The sequence below is a fragment of the Leucoraja erinacea genome, chromosome 7 (genome assembly GCF_028641065.1).
Source record: "Leucoraja erinacea ecotype New England chromosome 7, Leri_hhj_1, whole genome shotgun sequence".
Taxonomy (NCBI): Eukaryota; Metazoa; Chordata; class Chondrichthyes; order Rajiformes; family Rajidae; genus Leucoraja; species Leucoraja erinaceus.
Window position 1 is genome coordinate 7231515 of NC_073383.1, and position 24578 is coordinate 7256092.

A 24578-nucleotide genomic window follows, 5' to 3' on the forward strand; every position below is an offset into this window, starting at 1 on the left:
GCCCTTTGCACTCACGACTGTACGGCTAACTTTAGTCTAATTCATCTACACGTTTGCAGATGACACTGCTGCGGTGGGCCGAATCGCTAACAATGACAAGACGGAGTGCAAGAAGGAGAATGAGAATTTAGTAACATCGTGTCAGGACAATAACCTCTTCCCTCAATGTCAGCAAGATGTAGGAGCTGGTTATTGACTTCGGGAAACATGGTGGAGAACATGCCCCAATCAACATCCGTGGTCCCGAATGGAAACAGTTGGGATCTTCAACTTCCTGTGTTAATGGCACCAATGATCTGTTGTGGACGAATCACATTAAAGGGACACCCAAGAAGGCATGGCAATGCCTCTACTTTTTTTATGAGAGTGGGGACATCGGCAGTTTCTGCCCCTTTCACTTCCTTGTCTGTGCTGCCACCTTCAGGGATCCTTGAACTTCAACACCAAGGCCTCTATGAACCTCAATCATCTCTTGGCATTCACTGTGTTCATGCTACCAGAGAGAATCACCTTGCACTGACCAGCATTAAATTCCATTAGTTCTGCAACTTGTAGCTTATAGTATTATTGCTATCAGAAATACCATCAATTTACAAACTTACTTATCATTCTTTCAATATTGCCATCCAATGAATAAAGTAAAACCCTGTACTAATTTGATCATGATTCCTTTTGACGAAAACTTAAATAACTTTTTTTTCCGTCTCTGTACTTTGATGAAATTAGACCCCCTCCCAAAATAATTTTTGTCTAACAATAAGTATTCACACCTTGTTTTACTCCTGCCTTCTAGAATAATCCACCCTTGAAATCGAGAAGCTTCCCCTTGGTTTCTCAAGGAAACAGTTCTCCAGGCGCGCAGAGACGAGCAAGTCAAAATGCTGCGGCGTTTTTTGGTGTTACTCATCATAAGGCTCCAGGATTGTCAAAGCGATCCCACACCCAGCAACCAGACCATTTGGCCGATGTTCGAGAGGTTGGTGTATATATAACATTTGCAATTTTATAGGTTCCTTGGCCAACTGTCTCTCTTTGAAGTCACAATAGTGTTCAAATCCAACCCAGGAATTTGAACAATAACATCTAGGATGAGACTTAAGTAAACTGCTGAATGTCAGGTCATATTTTCCAAAATAAATATTAAACAAAGGTCCTGTCTGCCCTCAAATGCAAAGAATTTGCTGGTTATTTTCAACATTTATTGCTCAGTTAGCAATAGAAAATTGTTATTTACAGGAACCTACTTTGCCCAAGTGGCTCCTACCCACCCTACCTTTCATCAGTGAATACACTTTATGTGCCCAGGCAGCACATTTTCACAGCTGCTTGAGATTACCTTCTCTGGATATTAACGGGATGAATGGATAGTGTAGGAAATTGGCATTTAGGTAGAAAGTCATCCATACTCCTATTAAATAATTTGTATTGGTGTCAAGAAGTGTTTTGCATTTGCATAATCAAGGCAACTGGGGAGTTTTTCTAATTCTTTCAACATGCCATGCAGATGGTGGAACGACCTTTGGAGTCGATTATAAGTCACCATAGGTTGACCAACTTTGGACATGCTATTGCAGCTACAATATTTATTTGGACGGCCCAGTCAGCTTTCTGTTCTGTCATACCCCATCAATGTTGGTGCCCGGGATTTTACTACAAAATGTCGGGTAGTTGGCCATATCCCGTTTTCATTGGAAATGAAGTGTTAAATTGGAAATGATAGTGTTAAATCCAAGAAAGAGGCATATAAATTGGCCAGAAGAAGCGGCAAACCGAAGGACTGGGGGAAATTTAGAACTCAACCGAGGAGGACAAAGGGGTTAATTAAGAGGGGGGAAATATAGAGCATGAAAAAAAGCTTGCGGGGAATATAAAAACTTACTGTGAAAGTTTCTTTAGGTATGTAGTGAGGAAAATATCAGTGAAGACGAATGTAGGTCCCATACAGTCAGAGACAGGTGAATTTATAATGGGTAACAAGGAAATCGCAGAATAGTTAAATAAATGGTTCTGTTTTCACTAAGGAAGACCCAAACAATCGGAAATTCTAGGGGACCGAGGATCTAGTGGTAGGAAGGAACCGAAGGGAATCCACATTAATCAAAAAATTGTGTTGGGTAAACTGTTGGGACTAAGGCAGATAAATCCCCAGGGCCTGATTGTCTGCATCCCAGAGGACTCAAGGAGGTGGCCTTAGAAATCGTGGATGTATTGCTGATCATTTTTCAATGTTCTCTCGACTCTGGATCAGTTCCAATGTTCCAATGTAACTCCACTATGTAAGAAAGGATGGAGAGAGAAAACGGAATTATAGACCAATACATTGGTAGTGGGGAAGATGCTGGAGTCGATTATTAAAGATGTTATAGCAGCGCATTTGGAAAGCAGTGACGGGATCGGTCAAAGTCAGCATGGATTTATGACGAGGAAATCATGTTTGACTAATCTTTTGGAATTTTTTGAGGATGCAACAAGTAGAATGGATAAAGGAGAGCCAGTGGATGTGGTCTATCTGGACTTTCAAAAAGCCTTTGACGAGGTCCCATACAAGAGATTTGTGTGCAAAATTAGAGCACATGGTATTGGGGGTAGGATATTTACATGGATAGAGAACTGGTTGGCAGACAGGAAGCAAAGAATAAGAATTAACGGGTCCTTTTCAGAATTGCAGGCAGTGACTAGTGGGGTGTCGCAAGGTTCGGTGCTGGGACCCCAGTTTACAATATATATTTACAATTTAGACGAGGGAATTAAATGTGACATCTCTAAGTTTGCGGATGACAAAGCTGGGTGGCAGTGTGAGCTGCGAGGAAGATGCTATGAGGCTGCACGGTGACTTGGATATGTTGGGTGAGTGGGCAGGAGCATGGCAGATGCAGTATAATGTGGATAAATGTGAGGTTATCCACTTAGGTGGCAAGAACAGGAAGGCAGATTATTATCTGAATGGTGTCAGATTAAGAGAAGGGGAAGTGCAACGAGGCCTGGGAATGCTTGTACATCAGTCACTGAAATGCAGGTACAGCAGGCAGTGAGGAAAGCCTTCATTGCGAGAAGATTTGAGTTTAGGGGCAAGGAGATCCTACTGCAGTTGTACATGGCCCTGGTGAGACTGCTCCTGGAGTATTATGTGCAATTTTGGTCTCCTAATTTGAGGAAGGACATTATTGCTATTGAGGTAGTGCAGTGTAGGTTCACAAGAATTCCCGGGATGGCGGGACTGACGTATGATGAAAGAATGGGTCGACTGGGCTTGTATTCGCTGGAATTTAGAAGGATGAGGTGGGATCTAATAGAAACATATAAAATTCTTAGAGGATTGGACAGGGTAGATGCAAGAAAAAAATGGTCCAGATGTTGGAGAGGTTAAGAATAAGGGGTAGGCCATTTAGGAATGAGATGATGAAAAACTTTTTCCCCAGAGTGTTGTGAATCTGTGTAATTCTCTGCCACAGAAGCAGTGGAGGCCACTTCTCTGGATGTTTTCAAGAGTGAGTTAGATTTAGCTCTTAGGCCTAAAGGAATCAAGCGATATGGGGAAAAAGCCAGAACAGGGTACTGATTTTGGATGTTCAAGAAGGAACTGCAGATGCTGGAAAGTCGAAGGTAGACAAAATTGGTGGAGAAACTCAGGAGGTGTGGCAGCATCAATGGAGCGAAGGAAATAGATGCTGACGCACCCACTGAGTTTCTCTAGCAATTTTGTCTACCTACTGATTTTGGATGATCAGAAACATATTTTCTATGTTTCTATGAAATGTTTGCAACTTGGTGTTTATGCAGCATGCTACTTGTCAATTAGCACCTTGTGTATAAGTGCTCCCCAATTCTCGCAGCAAGCAGATGTAAACTGCTTTGTTAGCTGAGTAATGAATGGCAACTATTGATTCGTACAGACAACATAAGCTTTCCCAAGGTACACAAAAAGGCTGGAGAAACTCAGCGGGTGCAGCAGCATCTATGGAGCGAAGGAAATAGGCAACGTTTCGGGCCGAAACCCTTCTTCAAACCCTACCTTCGATTCTCCAGCATCTGCAGTTCCTTCTTAAACACATAAGCTTTCCCAATTCTTGCGTTAGGATCAATGGATGAGAAATTGAAAATGTTTGGGCCTACCATGCAAAACCTCTGCATAAAGATAATAGAACTGATAGATAATAGCGAATGGTATGTTAGCTTTCATTGCAAAATGATTTGAGTATAGGAGCAGAGAGGTTCTACTGCAGTTGTACAGGGTCTTGGTGAGACCACACCTGGAGTATTGCGTACAGTTTTGGTCTCCAAATCTGAGGAAGGACATTATTGCCATAGAGGGAGTGCAGAGACGGTTCACCAGACTGATTCCTGGGATGTCAGGACTGTCTTATGAAGAAAGACTGGATAGACTTGGTTTATACTCTCTAGAATTTAGAAGATTGAGAGGGGATCTTATAGAAACTTACAAAATTCTTAAGGGGTTGGGCAGGCTAGATGCAGGAAGATTGTTCCCGATGTTGGGGAAGTCCAGGACAAGGGGTCACAGCTTAAGGATAAAGGGGAAATCCTTTAAAACCGAGATGAGAAGAACTTTTTTCACGCAGAGAGTGGTGAATCTCTGGAACTCTCTGCCACAGAGGGTAGTTGAGGCCACTTCATTGGCTATATTTAAGAGGGAGTTAGATGTGGCCCTTGTGGCTAAGGGGATCAGGGGGTATGGAGAGAAGGCAGGTACGGGATACTGAGTTGGATGATCAGCCATGATCATATTGAATGGCGGTGCAGGCTCGAAGGGCCGAATGGCCTACTCCTGCACCTAATTTCTATGTTTCTATGTTTCTAACTGAGATGATTGTTCTCTGCATCTGCAGCAATCTTCATTTGTACCAGGAACATCCAACAAAGTATTCCTATTAACTTGATTTTGGCTCGGGTTCCATGAGTGAACCCTCATTCTAAGGCTGTCATGATGTTAAGGATCAGTCACTTTATCTCAGCTATTGAATTTTTTATTCATACTTGGACTGTTAGTGTAATGGTATTTAAAAACCCAGTTGAGCAGATTACAATAAGTAGTTCTTGATGGCATGTCAATTATATTTCCCATGGCATTAATGTTAAAGGAAGACAAATGAAGCAATAGGGAGTCAAAATAGATTTTTCATGCACACGCTGACCAAGCTGCTGATCTGGGTTAGGCCTACTTGTCTGTACCAGGCATATATCCCTCTAAACCTTTTAAATCCATCTACTTGTCTCCATTAATTGCAGAAATGTTGTGGTATCTTGATAGTTTCATAGTTTCTTGCGTAATGTTGTGGTCTTTGGGATGCTAATGCTATATTAGATTGGCTTACTTGGATTTTCCGATAGATGAACTTCCAGTGGAAGTGGTGGAGGCAGGTTCGTTGGTATCATTTAAAAATAAATTGGATAGGCATATGGATGAGAAGGGAATAGAGGGTTATGGTATGAGTGCAGGCAGGTGGGACTAAGGGAAAATAATTGTTCGGCACGGACTTGTAGGGCCGAGATGGCCTGTTTCCGTGCTGTAATTGTTATATGGTTATATGATAATTGCTTTCTCGTTGCTTTTACTTAGTGTTTTTGTTTTCCTTTCTTCAGCAATAGCAGTATCTATTATTATCGTGAAATGTGCTAGGAGTGTCGATACATGAACTGAAAAATGAATATGAGATGTTTGGGGTTATTGTAAATGAGGAAGTGCTTTAAGTTGTGAAGGTGGTTCTGTGTCCTGATTAATGGAGAATGTTTTTTAGGTGAATCAATGGAATTTAATATATTATACACCATGTTTTGTTCAATTATGTTTTGCTTTGAGCAGATGATGAACCAGGCCGAAGGACAGCACAAGGAATTGGTCCGAACTATTGAAGGACTTCCTCCCTTTGGAGAACAAATCTCATCACTGGACCAAGATCTGCTCATGCTTAAAGCCACCACAATGGCAACAATGAACTGTTTAAGTGATTGTTTCCACATTCTTCACCTTCAGCAGGCAGCCAACCAGAAAAGTTATTTTCCTTCATGTGAAAGAGGTAGAATTATTTTTCACCACATTCTTGAAATATTATTGGAAGGCGTCTGTTTACATTTAATACTCTAAGCAGGGATAATAAGTTCATAAGTATTAAGAGCAGAATTAGGCCTCTCAGCCTGTCAAGTCTACGCTATTCAATCATGGCTGAACTAACTTTCCCTCTTAACCCCATTCTCCTGCCTTCTCCCCATAACCCCTGGCACACATACTAATCACGAGTCTATCTATCTCTGCATTAAAAATATACATTGACTTGGCTTCCTCAGCTGTCTGTGGCAATGAATTCCACAGATTCACCACCCTCTGACTGAAGAAATTCCTGCTCATCTCCTTCCTAAAGGAGCGTCCTTTAATTCTGAGGCTATGACCTCTGGTACTAAACTCTCCCACTAGTGGAAATGTCCTCTCTGCATCCACTCTATCCAGGCCTTTCACTATTCGGTGAGTTTCAATAAGGTCTCCCCTTCATCCTTCTAAACTCCAGCGAGTACAGGCCCATCATATGTTAACCCACTAATTCCTGGGATCATTCTTGTAAACCTCCTCTGGACCTTGTCCAATGCCAGCACATCCTTCCTCAGATATGGGGCCCAACATTGTTCACAATACTCCAAATGTGGTCTGACCAGCACCTTATAGAGTCTCAGCATGACATCCTTGTTTTTGTATTCTCGTCTTCTCAAAATAAATGCTAGCGTTGCGTTTGCCTTCCTTACTACCAGTTCAACATCAAATGAACTTTTTGGGAATCTTGCACCAATGCTCACAAGTCCCTTTGCACCTCTAATTTCCGAATTCTCTCCCCATTTAGAAAATAGTCTATGCTTTTATTCCTACTACCAAAATGCATGACTCCACACTTTGCAACACTGTATTCCAACTGCCACTTCTCTGCCCATTCTCCCAATGTGTCCAAGCCCTTCTGCAGAGTCCCTGCTTTCTCTACACTACCTGCCCCTCCACCTATCTTTATACCGTCTGCAAACTTGGCCACAAAACCTTCAATCCCCTTGTCCAAATCATTAATATACAACGTGAAGGGTAGCGGCCCCAGCACCAACCCCTGCGGAACTCTGCTAGTCACTGGCAGCCAACCAGAAAAAGCCCCCTTTATTGCCACTCTTTGTCTTCTGTCATCCAGCCAACCTGTTATCCATGCTAGTATCTTCCCTTTGATACCAATAGACAATAGACAGACAATAGGTGCAGGAGTCGGCCATTCGGCCCTTCAAGCCAGCACCGTGATCATAGCTGATCATCCACAATCAGTACCCTCTTCCTGCCTTCTCCCCATATCCCCTGACTCCGCTATCTTCAAGAGCCCTATCTAGCTCTCTATTGAAAGTATCCAGAGAACCGGCCTCCACCGCCCTCTGAGGCAGAGAATTCCACAGACTCACAACTCTCTGTGTGAAAAAGTTTCCTCATCTCCGTTCTAAATGGCTTACCCCTTATTCTTAAACTGTGGCCCTGATGCTGTTCCCCAACATCGGGAACATGTTTTCTGTTTCCTACCATGGGCTCATGTTCCTTAGCAGCCTCACTCGTGGCACCGTATCAAAGGCTTCCTTAAAATCTAGGTAAATAACATCGACTGACTCTCCTTTGTCTGTCCTGCTATTTACTTCCTCAAAGAATTCCAACAGATTCGTCAGGCAACATACGGGAATTGAATGTGGAAAGTACTGTGCATGATTCCACACCATCTTCATTTTTGCAACATAGGAGGCAGTCATTAATTCACCGTCTATGTTGGCTCTCGGACCTTTCATATTAGTCTGAGTTCCTCAATGTTTTCCCTACAACCTATTCCCTCTTTCATGTCTCTCAACTCCAATAGCCCCCACACACCTACGTGAGAGGTAATTTACAGGAACCATTTAACGACTAAGCACCACATCTTTGGGATGAGGTGGGATGGCCAGATAGTCATTGTAAGAAGATGCAAACTCAATACAAACAGCCTCCAAGATCAGAACCAAACCTGTCGTTGCTGGAGCTGTGTGGCAACAGGACCTGCCATGCTGCTCTGGCACTGAAAATAGATGAGGCACAGGACTGACCTTGATAGCACTTCTGTTTTTTGTTACCTTGGTAAACTTGGATAGTTTTTTTTTCTCGATGTGGGAAGTCTGGAAAGAACCCCCTGTTTTTTCCACTCACTTTCCTTCCGTCTGCACAATCACTAAATGAAAGCAGAGGAATGTTTCCCCGTGAGAACAGAAAATAATACAGGTTCCCGGGTATCCTTGGTCTTCCCACCAATAAGCTGCTAGTTCTTGGTCTTCAGATTCCCTATATTCTCTATACGTGCACAATTACGTTCTCAAGCCTTATGTATTTTTGAATTATACGGATTATATTGACAATAGATGAAAAACCTTGTCATTTTGATGTGTCTTTGAAACTGAAAGCTTAATAATTCATTAGAAAGCAAGGCCACTCTGATAACAGTTGAAGCAACCTGAGATCCATGAAACATTAACTGGGCTATTTTGCCAGAGTTCCAAATTGTAATGCTCAACCGGCAGTGACTGAAAAAAATGAATTATTGATTAGCAATACGTGATAATAACGGTGACCGAAACTATAACGTTACTTTCTGTTTTTTAAGCATCTGTTTTGCATTTTAGATATTTTTAGTGTACACTGTATCTTTTTTTTGACTGGTTCCTAAATGCTTTAATGCATTGCACTGTACTTCCATTCATGGCTGATTTACAAGTTGTGCTTGATACTATCAAGTTTCAGTAGGTGTGACAGACAGAGATTGAAATGGATGCACCAGTCAGTATCTTGATACCTTTGGTGACGATAGTAGGCGTTGCCTCAGTCTTTCGTAGCGTTTCCTTTTGTAGGTTTTAGTTGGTGACTAAAAAATGTGATCAGTTTCAATGGTAGCAATTTTCTTCTGTTTGCGATTATGAAAAAATTCCAAGCTAGCTTCCCATTTGTTTCAGGCACAACAATTGAATGGTTGGAACCCAAATTATCAATATCGGACAACCTCAAGAATGGAAACGAACACCAGTCGTCAACTGAGAAGGCCCTGTCAAACGCTGCTTGCGGAGATCAGCCAATTTCTGAACAATACCAAATATCACGGGTAAGGTAGTTCTCAAAGTAAATCCACAATTTTCATTATCTTATTATGTTTCTTTGATCTTAAATTACTGAGATGGACAACATCCATTCCAAGAAAATGCTATTGAGCCTTTTTACAAATATTTCAAATCTAGCAATGTTTTTGCTTTGCAAAGTCTTTGATGGTTCAGAATTTACTTTTGTTTCGGATTCATTCCTGTTGTAGGATGGTTCTTGGGTGTGGTTTACTTGAGGAAGCATCTAATTGTTTTACCCTGGGGCAAAGTAGAAGATCCCCTACAACCTTAAAGTTCACTTGGCTGACTACAAATTCTTAAAGATTATTTTTTTATTCTGATTCCAGCTGCAATTTGAAGTATGTTATTTACATTTATTGCTTGGTAATTTCCCTTTTTTTTTAACAATTTAAAAGCCAAGTATTTATTTAGGAATTATTATAGAATAGCAAAACATTTTGTCAGCCTATCCTTGTTAGTAAAATATTCAAAATTTCAACAAAATACCAGTTAAACAATGTGTCGGAAGGAACTGCAGATGCTGGTTTACATTGAAGATAGACACAAAATGCTGGAGTAACTCAGCGGAACAGGCAGCATCACTGGATAGGAGGAATGAGTGATGTTTCGGGTTGAGAGCTTTGTTCAGACTGAAGTAGAAGTCTGAAGAAGGGTCTCGACTGGAAACGTCACCCATTCCTCCTATCCAGAGATGCAGCCTAGCCCGCTGAGTTATTCCATCATTTTGTGTCTATCTTCAAGTTAATCAATCAAGTTTGCCAAATTGCATCACAAATACTGTAAAGGAAATACTTTTTAATATTTTCTCCTTTTGCCTTCACTCTGCATAAGACAAAATGGCACAGTAATTTTGTATGTGAATTAAAATGCAATAAAGATTATACATTTTGAAATCCAATCTCTCCTTACAGAAATGCCCATGCATACTTTTTCATCATTTTGGGAAGTGGAATGACCAATTCAATCTTGCTGAGCCAGGGTTACAGGAGAAAGCATTAGGCAATAAGAAAGCTGTAGCTTTCCCTCTGGTACCTCATTACCATTTTCCTAAGGTCTGTATTCTCAGGAATCACCAGGCTATCTATTTGAGCTGCTTGAGCTGTTTCCTGTTGTGCCAGCTAACTTATTAAAAGATTGTACTGCTTTGTTATTGTAGCTGATGCAGTCCTCTAACTTTCTTTCCTTGTTTCTTATACTTTTCAAATATGCCCTCCATACTCCAACTCCTAGCATCATTATGTTGAAGTAATTTTTCATTTCAAATCTTGTACTTTTATTTCCAGTACATCAAAGGATCCCTCCCCCTCTCCTCCCCCCCCCTCCCCCCACTTTTCTTTCCCTCCTGTAATTTTCAGGGCACTAATAACAATCACTGCTACTTTTTTTTTAGAACGTATTAGAAAAAGTAAGGTCTTTGGTCATAACTGCCAATGGCAAAATGTAGGATTGTGGCCACTGACCTTTTTCACAAATTTGTAATCCTGTAAAACGTGCAAAATTGTAAACGCATTGTTACATTTTATATTAACCGAAGTCCATGAAAAATGCAGGAATGGTTATCCATTACCCTGTCCTTCCCCAGCTAACAATTCAAAGAGGCATTAAATCCAGGAAAAGGAAGATAAAAGCAATATTGCAATTTATTGTGGATTACTCTCATGTACATTATGTTTCTTTGAGAAATGACGCACAAAGTTTAGATATTTTTAAATTTAAACCTTTTATTTGAATATTGACCAGCTTTGCTGTTCATTAGCTTTAAGAGTCAATCAGCATAAAGAAGAATCTTCATGAAACTCAGACTGTTATAATTCTTGCTATTGCTTTTTTGATATCTGTTCATTGATATTAACTTTTTTTCCTAGGTTTTTGCATAACTCGTTCATTCAGCTCATTATAAGTGACCCCTGCGTTACTGGGGGTTTTAGTCACAAAAATTATTTGCTATGTAAAGCATGCACCAAGAAATGCAAGTTTGAGAAAAATCTGTTCGTTTATTGCGTTTCACATTTTGTACGAGAACATTTCTGATCCCAGATTTTTAGATTGTGGTTTGTGAATTTTGTTGGAGCAAATGTCTGTTACCTGAACTGCGTGACTGAGGATGGCCTGTACTTCATACATGTCACAACTCTTTGCATCGCTCAGTACAGCAATTTTGTGACTTCGTGGCTGTCTAATGCAATTAAATAGTATTATAACACGATGGAAATGCAAGGCCAGTTCTGTTCAGTCCTAAAAATCTTCCCTGGCTTCTCGTGTTCCTTTCTTCTTAACCTATGATTTTAGCAACTTAATATTACTTAATATTGTAAGTAATCAAACAATCTTTTTTTTAAAAGATAAGGCTCATAATATGAAGGAGTGTCAACACCCATTACATGAAGACAGTTTACAACAGGCACCTTGTGGTCCTAGGTTCATCGTCACTGAATCCGTTGCAACACGATATTCTGCACAAAAGGATTTGATGTCATTATTCCGACGCAGTACTTTTAAATGTTTTATCAGCATGAGGTTTTAGCACAATTGGATATTGCTATTCTATAGAAATCGTTATTTTGTTGTTGATTGAAATTTTAGTTAAACTTTATCACATTTTCGGTTTTGAAAGCAAGTTGCCTGGAGTAGGGTTTTTTTACACAAAACATGGTGTGCCTGGAATGTGCTGCCAGGGCTGGTGGCCAAGGCAGATACAATGGCGGCATTTAAGAGGCCTTTGGATAGACATATGGATATGGAGGGATATGGATTATGTTCCGGCAGCTGGGAATTGGTTTTGGCATCATGTTCAGCACAGACATTGTGGGCCAAAGGGTCTGTTCTTCTGCTATACTGTTCTATGTTCTAAGCTTGTATAGCTAATTGTGTTGTATAGCTAACTGTATAGTAATTTGTCTCTGTTGATCTGGATCAGGTTTTGTTGAGATGGATAAATATAATTAGAAAGACCAAATGTAAATCCATTTGCTCTTTTTTATATGAGCATGTGAGCCATGATAGTCTTGCAAATTATTTATTCATGTCTACTTCTTTGATTGCTTCTTGTTCGTTTTTGAACGGAGAGCTACATTGCAAAATCCATGACAAGCAAACCCATGATAGATGCTGCTGTTTATAAATACAAGCCAGCATCAAAGTCCCGTCCCCCCCCCCTCCCCCTCCAATTTACACCGGTGGTCTCCCCTCTTCACGCTCACTCCTGATGCAGGGTTTCGACTCTCAACGTTGGCAATTCATTCCCCCCCGCAACCCTCCTCCCCCATCGATGCTGCATAACCTGCTGAGTGCATTGATTATTGCTCAAGGTCCCAGCTTCTGCAGTCTCTTGTGTCTCTAGTATCTATTTAACTCCCTTCCACATTTTCGTGCTAAAATGTATTCACTTTTATTGCTGCAATCCTTTGAGTTATGATGTATCAGTTGTACAAGCTTGCTGTGAGTAGTAGGAACGATGACTAATATTCCAGGACAAGGGGTCACAGCTTAAGGATAAGGGGGAAATCCTTTAAAACTGCGATGAGAAGAACTTTTTTCACACAGAGAGTGGTGAATCTCTGGAACTCTCTGCCACAGAGGGTAGTTGAGGCCAGTTCATTGGCAATATTTAGGGGATCAGAGGGTATGGAGAGAAGGCAGGTACGGGATACTGAGTTGGATGATCAGCCATGATCATATTGAATGGCGGTGCAGGCTCGAAGGGCCGAATGGCCTACTCCTGCACCTAATTTCTATGTTTCTATGTTTAGTCTTTCTGTTCACCTACATGACAATCTGATAAAATTATCAAGCTAAGAATTGGTCTTTGTACTGATTCAACTTCACTGTACATTTCAGGTTTCATGTACATTTGAATCACAGCGACTCATTCAATGGACCATGTTGCCGTAGATAGACACAAAATGCTGGGGTAACTCAGTGGGGCAGGCAGGATGTCTGGAGAGAAGGAATGGGTGATGTTTTGGGTCGAGACCTTTCTTCAGACTGAGAGTCAGGGGAAGAGGGAGTCTCGAAATATGGTGGGGGAAGTTGTGAAAACGACAGTTCGGAGCAGACGATGATAAGGAAATGTAGAATGGTTCGTTGTTAGCTGAGGGGAAGCTGACGAGGCATTCAATCAGTAAAATGAATCAGAAGGAGAGTGAAACTGGTCAGATAACTAGGTGGAGGAATGGGGAGAGAGAGAGGGGATGCAAGGGTTACTTTTGAAGTTAGAGAAATCAATATTCATCCCACAGGGATGTATGCTGCTCATGTGATATATAAGGTGCTGTGCCTCTAATTTGCATTGGGCATCACTCTGACAATGGAGGAGGCCCAGGGCAGAAAGATCAGTGGGAATGGGAGGGGCAGTTAGTGTTTAGCAACCAGGGTGCCCTACATTCTGAATGCACACAGGTATAAGGTGAAGTTATGTGTTTACACTTGGAAAGTCAAGAGTGTTTTTTGTCTTATGTCCCAAAATGCAACAATGAAATTCTTACTTTCAGCACCAATATAAGTATGTAAACGTGGTACTCACTAGAAATGGGAGTGTGGTTCCTTGATGATGCTGGCGGACTTTATGAAGCAGCGCCTCCTGTAGATGGCGATGGGTTGATGGGGAGGCCTTTGATGGTGGGGAGGCCAGTACCCATGGTGGACTGGTCGATGTTTACGACATTTTGTAAACTCCTTCCTTCCTGAGCATTCGAATTGCCGAACCTGGCCATGAGGCAACCATTCAATGTGCTCTCTACCACACACCTGAAGAAGTGTAAGAGAGTGTTCGTCGACATACCCAATCTCCTCAATCGTCTAAGGAGGTGGAGGCGTTGATGGGCTTTCTTTATAATTGCATCAATGCGCTGGGTCCAGGACAGATCTTCAGAGATATGCACGCCCAGTAATGTAAAGTTGTTAACTTTCTCCACCACTGGCCTGTCGATGAAGACAGTTTTGTGGATCCTTGGCATTCCTCTTCTAAAATGAACAATCAGTTCCTTGGTTTTACTGACGTTGAGAACAAGGTGTTGTTCTGGCACCATGCAGTCAGACGATCGATCTCCTTCCCATCCTCTGGATTATTATTCGTAATTCGGCCACAATGGTGGTGTCGTGGGCGAATTTAAAGATGGAGTTGGAACTGTGTCCAGTTGCACAGTCATGGGTATAGTGTGAGTCGAGCAGGAGGCTGAGCACACATCCTTGAGGTGCTCCTGTGTTGATGGTTATCAAGGAGGAAGTCTTGTTGCTGATTCATATTGTTTGTGTCCGGTTGATGAGGAAATATAGGATCCAGTTGTACAGGGTTGTGCAGAGACCCAGTTCCCTGAGCTTGGTAACAATTTTGGAGCAGATGATAGTTCTGGGCACCAAGTTGTGGTATGAACAATAGCCTGACGTATGTATTTTTATTGTCCAAGTGGTCTAATGAAGAGCCAGCGAGATCACATTCTCTGTTGATCTATTGCAGCAGTGGGTAATTTGTAGCGGGTCCAGGTTGTTGCTGAGGTCTGAGTTGATATGTACCATAAAGCAATCTCTCAAAGCACTTCATCACTACGGACATTAGTGCCACCGGTCAGTAGTCATTGAGGCAGGTCATCTTAATCATCTTGGGCATCTATGTTATTGATGCCCTTTTAAAGCAGGTGGGAACTTCAGTCCTCAGTAATGAGAGGTTGAAAATGTCCACAAAAACTCCAGCCAGTTGGTCCGCACAGGTTTTAAGAATGCGACCTCCTCGTGGTGAGACCTGTCAACTGACCTCAGTCAGGCGAACGACAACAAACAGAGACAGCAGCAGAGATAATGCGACCTCAGTCGACACAGCTTGCAGCCCTAATGCAACTTCAGTCGCTTGGCGCCAACCCGGAGCATGCGCTCTTTATAGGGCAAGCACCTACGGATATTGAACCAGATGGCATCACCCTGCTACAGCTGAATGCGGAAGGCCTAACTGGCTAGAGCGCCTGGAGGGCGTTACGTAACTTCTGCTGCCTCAAACGCAAGAAGAAGCAGAAGAAGACCAGGTATTCTATGAGGTCCAGATGTTATCCAAGGGTTCACTCTCCAGAAAGATCTTCTGACATCGGCTTCGGTGACTGTGATTGCAATACCATCAGGGGGCTCTGAGGGTCCTGGAGGACACATCAACGTTCTCTCTTTCGAAAAGTGAATAAAACGCATTTAATTAGTCTGGGAGTGAAGCTTCGCTGTCGCCTGAGCTGTCCCCTGGTTTTGCTTTGCATGAAATGATTGCATGCAAGCTCTGCCACAGTTGCTGAACGTCCATCGCATCCTCCAGTTTAGAACGATAAACCTCTTTCAGATTTTTTTAATGGTAATATTGAGGTCATATCTGAACTTTGTATATGAGTCTGTGTCACCAGACTTGCTCTGGTTCTCAGGAGATTATGGACCTCCTGGTTAATCCAAGCCTTCTGGTTGGGGAACACTCAGGTGGTTTTGGTGGGAACACACTCGTCCACACATCCTAATGAGGTCAGTAATAACTCTGGCATATTTGTTCAGGTGTTTCTCCAGTATGTTTCATCCAATTCAATAGTGATGTTAAGCAGGGGAAAAAAACAATATTTGACAGAATAAACACCAAATAAATGCTCATAATACGCTGCAGATCAGGCAGTAACTGTAAAGACAAAGAGGTGGAATTTCATTTTTTAATAATATTTCATCAGAACTACCAAGACGTTTATATTTTAAGCTGCAGAAAAGGGGGAGGGTGGAAAGGATATGGGAATGAATGTATTCTTATTGTATTGTATTCAAATTTATTGTCATTGTCTCAATTTGAGACAACGAAATGAAATGAATGTCTGTGATATGCTGGAAAAACAGACTGAATGGGACAAAAACTGGAGAAGAGGATTGCGATAGTGGTGAAACTATGTCAACTGCAACTGATCTGTTTGGAGGAGATGAGCAAGGGCAGATGAGTTCAAAAAGTGCAAATGTTGGTGATGTGAGAGTCTACACAACAATTGGTGGAAATCTGAAGTACACAGTGCTGAATGTAACATCAGCTCAGTAAAACAGTTCTTTTTTATTTTTTATTTTATTTTATTTTTTTTTAATTAGAAGTACGGTAAATTACAATCCTACACAACACATATATCTTAATACATTTTTTGTACCGCTTCATTTTTTTTTGAGCTTTAAGAAAAAGGTAGAAGTAAGGAAAGTAAAGAAAGTGCAAGAGAGTCGTGCAGTGCAAGAGTGTAGGGAAAAGAAAGCCCCTTAGGAAAGAAGTTAGAGAGGGAAGTAAAGTGAGAAGATAGACCCTAGAAAAGAAAGAAAGAGAAAATAGAAACAATCGCTCTATTATAACATTAAACTCCGCAGAAAGGGGACTACCAAGTCTGTTTTTGTTATTTTACCTCCCGTTACCAGGTCCTGATTCCGCTTATTTATATATTTGTTTTTTTTAGATTACTATTGCACCTCATACTTGTAATAGGTCCAGAAACATAGACCACGTCTTTTGGAATTGGTCTGCTTTACCTGCTAGGAGGAATCTCATCTCTTCCAGATGTAATGTTTCAAACATATTTGATATCCACATTTTTATTGTTGGTGTCGGCGCATTTTTCCAGAATTTAAGTATAAGCTTTTTTCCCATTATTAGCCCGTAATTAAATAAATTCTTCTGAAACACGTTTAATTCAGGGTTACCTTCCGATATTCCGAAGATAATCCATTCTGGTTTTGGTACCAGTTTTATTTTGATCAATTTTGAAAAAATATCAAATATTTCATACCAGAATTTTTGGATTTTTGTACAAAAAACAAAAGAGTGCGCTATGGTAGCTTCTTGACATAGGCATTTATCACAGATTGGTGAAACATTAGGGAAGATTTTATTTAATTTAGTTTTTGAATAGTATAATCTATGTAATGTTTTAAATTGGATGAGCGTATGTCGTACGTTGATCGAACATTTATGCACCTGTAGTAAATGATTATCCCAGGTCTCTTTTGATATTTTTATAGCTAATTCTTGTTCCCAATCTTTTCTAATTCCATCTGTTGTGGGTATTTCTATGTTTAAAATGATATTATATAGGTACGATATTAAATTAGCTGATTCCGCCTTGGTCTTCATTGCTTCATCCAATAAGTCGGAAGACATATTATGATAGTCTTTTGTGTGTTTTTTCAGATAATCACAAATTTGAAGATATTTAAAATATTGGTTATTTTTCAAATTATATTTCAGTTGTAGTTGTTGAAATGATAGTAAATTCCCCAATTCATACAAATCTTCGAGCGTTTTTAATTCCCATTCTTTCCCATGTATAAATGATTTGTCTATGATTGATGGTTTAAACGATGGATTATTGACTATTGGTATTAAAAGAGATAGGTTTCTTAATTTTAAAGTCTGTTTTATTTGTTTCCATGTTCTTATTGTGTTATGTATAATTGGATTTTTATTATAATTTTTATTATTCAAATTTGTTGGTGAGAGGATGGTCGCTCCTATATTACTCGGGGAGCAGTCCCCTTTTTCCATTACCATCCAGTCCGCCTGCTGTGTAGAATTGTCCAGCAGGTGGATCATATTTTTAATATTTACTGCCCAGTTATAATACATAAAATTAGGGAGCGCTAGACCCCCCAGCTCTTTTCGTTTATTAAGGTGTGCTATTTGTATTCTATGGGATTTATAATCCCATATAAAATTTGTAATGTCTGAGTCCAATTTTTTGAAAAACTTTTTTGGGAGGTATATAGGTATTGATTGAAATAGGTATAGAATTTGTGGTAAGAAAACCATTTTAATAGCATTTATTCTGCCTATTAAGGACATCGGAAGTGTTTTCCAGAATTTAATCAGATTATTCAATTTCTTGAGTAAGGGATTATAATTGGCTTTAAACATATCCTGGTAATTTCTAGTAATTTCAATTCCCAAATATTTGAATTTTTCTGTAGCTATTTTAAAGGGAAATTTCCGAAGCTGTGTTGAGTCTTTTGGTTTTATCGACATAATTTCACTTTTGTTCCAGTTTATTCTATATCCTGAAAAGGATCCAAAGTCCTCAATTAAGTTTAGTATGTTTGGTATACTAATTTGTGGTTTTGTGATGTACAGTAGTACATCATCGGCATATAGGGATATTTTATTCTTTGAGTATTTTGTATTATAACCATAAATATCCGGATGTGTTCTTATTTTTTCAGCAAGGGGTTCAATTACCAAAGCAAATAACAGCGGTGATAATGAGCATCCTTGTCTATTGCCCCTTGATAGTTCAAATTTCGAGGATAAGATATTATTAGTTAATATTCTAGCCGTAGGTTTGTTATATAATAGTTTTATCCATGCGATAAAGTTTTCTCCCAATTGGAATTTTTGCAATACTTTAATCATATAATCCCATTCTACTTGATCAAACGCTTTTTCTGCGTCCAGTGAGATAATAGATAACTCTTGGTCGTGAGATTTATGTGAGTGCATTATGTTAAGCAAACGTCTCAAATTATTGAATGAGTGTCTCTTAGGTATAAATCCTGTTTGATCTCCATTTATTAATCTACTAACATACCTGTTTAGTCTACTGGCTAGTGTTTTCAGTAAAACAGTTCTTTTGTCGTAATTGGCTTGTTCCATCACACTTAGGCAGCATCTATGGAGCGAAGGAATAGATGACGTTTTGGGTCGAGACCCTTCAGACTGAGGTGTCTGTGCCAAATATGATGTCAAATTAAATGAATCCCATCTGCATGCACTCGAGCGATATAAAACCCCCTGAATCCTACTATTGTATTTGTTTCTGGAGGTAGACAAAAATGCTGGAGAATCTCAGCGGGTGAGGCAGCATCTATAGAGCGAAGGAAATAGGCAATGTTTCGGGTCGAGACCCTTCTTCATTTGTTTCCATTGCTACTCTTTAAAGAAAACTCAACATAAAACTAAACCTTGTCCTGCACTTTAAAACTTTCCTCGTCTTACCTTAAACGTCCCCTCTACTATTTGACATTTGCACCATGGGGAAAAAAATTCTATTTATTTTTGCTATGCCTCATAATTTTATAAACTTCTATTGGGTTTCCCCCCTGCCACTCCAGGGAAAACAATCCAGGTTTGCCCAACCTCTTCATGTTATTAATAGCCTCTAATTCAGTTTGTATATTGCCAAACCTCTTCTGCACCCTTTCCAAACCCTTCACATCTATCCTGTAATGGTACAACCAAAACGGCATGCAATATTCCAAATGCAACCTAACCAAAGTTTTATAAAGCTGCAGTATGACTTCCTGATTCTTGTACTCAGTGGTCGGTCTGATTGAAGGCAAGTATATCATGCCCTTCTTTACCATTCTATTGACTAGTGTTGCCTCTTTTGGGGACCTATGGACATGGACCCCACAATCCCTCTGTATGGCAATGCTGTTCCACGTCCTGCTATTAATTGCTTTCCCTTTGCAGTTAACCTCTTAATGTGCAGCATCTCATACTTTCCCAGATTAAACTCCACCTCCCATTTCTCTGGCCATATCATTAACTAATCTATATTTTTCTGCATCCTTTGACCGCCCATTCTCTTCCAAATGTGATTAAATCCTATCCCTAAGAATCCTCTTCCTTATCACTAATGTGAAGCTCACTTGCCAGTAAATTTGTGTCTAACTCTCCTTTCCCTTTTTAATAAAGGTAAAATATTGTTTTCTCTCCCTAGCTATCCTCTTGTTTTTAATATATATATAAAATACCTTGTCCTTTTATCTTTTCTCTTTCATCCTGCATGCCAAGTGTTTTTTTAAGGTTCCTTGGAGCTCCTAATTCCCTGTTTTAGTCCTTTTCTGCTCATTTTATTTTCTTCTAAGGCCCTGACTGATTTCATCTTTGTAAATATAATGCTGCTTTGAATGGAGATTGAACCAATGTAGCAACATCCTTGTTCACTTGGTTAAACATGTTCATGTTATGGAGTGCTCTTTTTCTACATATCAAAGCTATAGCTGTGGGGAACCCATATGGGACCCTCATGCCCCCGCATTCATGGATTAGGTAGAACAGTCCTTGTTTAATTTCCAGCAAAGACCTTTGCACCACCTTGCCCCCTTTATTGTCGATTTCCACTTCACTCTCACTTTTGTGTGGTCCATATGATTCTTTTCTTTACTGTATTTCAGGGGATTAGGTAACTTGGATTACAAGTGGTTCAGTTACATCTTTTCTGATAATAACGACTTCCACATCAGTGAGTTCTTCAGCGTGGCTTCTCCACAGTTGTTGACAGAGCTCTCCGGCATTTGTTCCATTTCTTACCTCTGCACCCATCCACTAAACGCTCTTTGCTTTGCACTCTTGTTTGCTTATTTTATTATAATTTAATCAATTTATGTCACATTTTATTTAGTTTGGTGATACAGTGCGGAAATAGGCCCTTCGGCCCACCAAGTCTGCACTGACCAGCGATCCCCGCATACTGACACTATCCTACCACGCACCAGGGACAATTTACAAATTACACCATGCCAATTAACCTGCCAACTTTTATGTCTTTGGATTGTGGGAGGAAACAGGATATCCCGGAAAGAACCCGCGCAGGTCACGTGGAGAGCGTACAAACTCAATACAGACAGCACCCGTGGTCAGGATCAAACCTGTGTCTCTGGTGCAGTAACGCAGCAACTCTACCGCTGCGACACCGTGCCGTCCATTTGACAAAGAGTTTAAAGATTACATTCCCATTCATTTATGAATTATTATGCAATTTGTTATTAATAAACAGAAAATCATGAGATGTAATAGAGGGGAAAATTAACTTGTTATAAAATTGCCTTATCGTTTGAGAATCAGTGTATGTAAGAACCTGAAAATGAACACATGGGAAAAGACGATAGTGGTCTGCAATCCTGTCCTGAAGTTGCTCTGCACGTAAAGTTATACAGCATGGAAATTGGACAGTAAATATTGCCCATGTCCATCACCGGTACTGACCTCCACACCATCAGAGGGATCTACCTCTTGGAGGCGCTGCCTCAAAATGGCAGCCAATATAACACCCAATTGTGACTGTGTTGGCCATAAAATATCTATTTGTACCAATATTAGTTTCCAGCATCCGACCCATAGCCTTCGATACAATGGCATCTAAATATTAACGTTTTGTGATTACTTGCCTCTCCCTCGACATCTTTCAGCTTTCAACCATCCTCAGTACAAAACTTCTTCCTCCTATTCCAAGTCTCCTATCCATGACCTTATGTTGACACTACAGGAACTGCAACTTTGTGGGGTGCGGGGGTTGCTAAAAGCCTCAGTTACCGCTTCTGGAGTAAGTGTAAACGTAATAAAGTCACACGGACTTTATAATATTTATAATAAAGTCACACGATGCTTCAATAAGTAAAGGTGAATGATGCAAACAACTGTAAAAGTACCAGATCAAATCCGTGGGCAGTGGTGTGTGAGCCAATGTCTGGCTGAAGATGCCATGATTATCAATTGTACTCACTGACAGCTCCTGCTTGGTAAAGCATATTTGTGGATATCACTTACATGGTGATGTAATGGCTTCTGTGGTATATTACTGAATCCCACTCTCCAGGTTTGTATTTTTAAAATGACTCATGACATCTTCTTCTTGCATATGGCGTGCACAGCCTAAAATTGTCCGACAACTTGTTCTGTTTGATCTTATTTGATTGTGCACGTCGAGGTGATTGCATTAGTCGAAACAGGGCGGACCACGTGAAGGTTGCAATCTCCCACCCCACTCATGGCACGAGTTTCCAGAAGGCAAGCCACCAGGTTTCTGATCAAAAACTATTTTGGAGTGTCAAATTTTAATTTAACGTGATTGCCATGTTGCATTTTGGTATTTATCTTACAATCATCTAATATAAGTTGGACAAGTTTTTTTTGGTTACAGTTTTTGGATCAAGTCTTTTAATAATTCTTAAGTCCCAGTATATGAAATACTGGTTCCTTTCAAAACATTCATATTGATACATAATCGTAACAATCTTTTCAATGATGTACATGTTTAGAATCATTTCACAAAAGTTTGTTCATCACTTTTATTAACTTACTTTTGTCTGCAGGAGCCGGAAGAAATAAATCCAGATGACGAAACTGAAGTTACCATTGAGGATGAGGAGGAAGATGATCTTGGAGTTGTTGAAGAACAGCGTAGTGTGATTCTACACTTGTTATCTCAGCTGAAGCTGGGTATGGATTTGACACGAGTAAGTACATCTTGCGTAGCGGTAGAATTACTGCCTTACAGCGCTTGCAGCGCCGGAGACCCGGGTTCGATCCCGGCTACGGGTGCTATCTATACGGAGTTTGTACGATCTCCCTGTGACCGCGTGGGTTTTCTCTCCGAGATCTTTGGTTTCCTCCCACATTCCCAAGACGTCCAGGTATGTAGGTTAATTGGCTTGGTGTATATGTCAATTATCCCGTGTGTGTGTGTGTAGGATAGTGTTAATGTGCATGGATCGCTGGTCGGTGCGGACCCGGTGGGCCGAAGTGCATACTACCACGCTCTAAACTGTTATCTCTAAACTAAAATAAACGAAACTAGTGTGGTAAGCATGACAACTCGGAATATTCCAAGTGCTACAAAGATTTTTTGGGGGATGTGTGTTGCTTTTAACATCACAGAGTTATAAAAATAATACAGACTGCAGATGATTGAATGTGGCTTGATTGTATTTATGCAGAGCATTATCTGATTTGATTACATAGCATGCAGAACAAAGGTACAGTGTACCTGTACCTAAGTACTCATGATAATAAACAATAAACTTAAACCTTTAGTGCGTGGGAAAGAACGGCTGATGCTGGTTTAAATCAGTCCATCTTTGTCTTGCCCCCTCCATTGACATCAGTCTGAAGATGGGTCTCGACCCGAAACGTCACCCATTCCTTCTCTCCAGAGAAGGAATGGATGACCCACTGAGTTACTGCAGCATTTTGCGTCTTCTTAAACCTTTTATGCTTTTTGGAGGGACTAATCTCCCTGTGACTTTCTGGTCCAATCATCCCTTCCCATCCACCCAACCCTGTCCCTTGGCACTTTCCCCTACAACTGTAGGAGATGCAGCACTTGCTATCATCATCTCTGGAATAACCAGCCCTTCAAGTGGGGCAGCGATTCACATGCACCTTGTCCAACTTTTTGTTGATCACGATGTGGCCTCCTTGGTGAGACCAAGTGTAGACTGAGCCACCGTTTTGCAGAGCACCTCCTCTCTGTGTGCAAAAGCTATCTCGATCTTCCAGTTGCAAGTCACTGCAACCCCTTCAAATTCACACACTGATATGCCTGACCTCAGCCTTCTCCACTACCAACATGAAAACTAGAACAGCATCTCGTATTCTGCTTGGGGAGCATAAAGCACAATGGTACGAACATTGATTTAAAAAAAAAATTTAGGTAACCTATACCCCTGATGTCCCTACCCACTCTTCCCAAAACACCCAGGCTGGGTCCCAACCGAAAATGTTGTCTATCCTTTCCCTGGACAGATGCTGCTGAGTTACTCCAGCACTTGTTCTATTACTCAAGATTCCATCATCTGCAGTTCCTTGCGTCTCCATCCAGGTTCCTGGTCACTTTGTTCATTCCTCTCCACACTGCTCATTAGCAAGCATTACCTCCTCTGGTTGCAGCTGCCCATCACCCACATAGCTATTCATTTGCATTTCTTCCCACGCTACCTAGACTACACCTCTTCCCACCCTGCTTCCTACAAAGACTCTCTCCCCAAATCCCAATTCCTCCGTCTACACTGCATCTGCGTCCAAGATGAGGTGTTCCATACCAGGACAATATGGGTTCCCATCTTCCATCATAGATGAGCCCCTCACACATGTCTCCTTGATACCCCGCTACTCCGCTCTTGCTCCCCCTCCCCCTAGTTGCACGAGGGACAGAGTCCCCCTCGTTCTCACCTTTCACCCGTCAGCCGATGCATACAACACATAATCCTCCGACATTTTCGCCACCTCCAACGGGATCCCACCACTAGCAACATCTTCCCATCTCCATTCCTATCTGCCTTCCGTAGAGACCGTTCCCTCAGCAACTCCCTGGTTAACTCATCCCTCCCACACAAACCATCTCCTCCCCGGGTACCTTCCTCTGCAACTGCGGGGAATGCAACACCTGTCGGTATACCTCCCCCCCTTGACTCTGTCCAGGGACCCGGACAGTCACTTCAGGTTAAGCAGAGGTTCACCCGCACCTCCTCCAACCGTATCTGGTGTTCAAGGTGTGGACTTCAGCGTCACCAAATGTAGACTAGGCAATCATTTTGCTGAAGGCCATTGCTCAGTCTACCTGGACCTAACTGATCTCCTGGTTGCCAAACACTTTCACTTTAATTCCCCTTCTCACACTGACCTTTCTATCCTGGGCCTCTTCCATTGTCAGATTGAGGTCAAACACAAATTG

General features: G+C 41.0%; 1 protein-coding gene across 3 annotated transcripts in view; it reads left to right on the forward strand.

Moving 5' to 3' along the window:
* The window catches only part of osbpl11 (oxysterol binding protein-like 11), a 97388-nt gene that overhangs the window by 40468 nt on the left and 32342 nt on the right, over nucleotides 1–24578 (forward strand). For 2 of the 3 annotated variants that reach the window (XM_055637718.1, XM_055637719.1), the window contains exons 5-9: nucleotides 794–976; nucleotides 5819–6032; nucleotides 8995–9140; nucleotides 10068–10208; nucleotides 22219–22362. In XM_055637718.1, coding sequence (XP_055493693.1) covers nucleotides 794–976; nucleotides 5819–6032; nucleotides 8995–9140; nucleotides 10068–10208; nucleotides 22219–22362 — 828 coding nt within the window. The remainder of the gene's footprint in view (nucleotides 1–793; nucleotides 977–5818; nucleotides 6033–8994; nucleotides 9141–10067; nucleotides 10209–22218; nucleotides 22363–24578) is intronic. The other variant, XM_055637720.1, reaches the window with a different exon arrangement.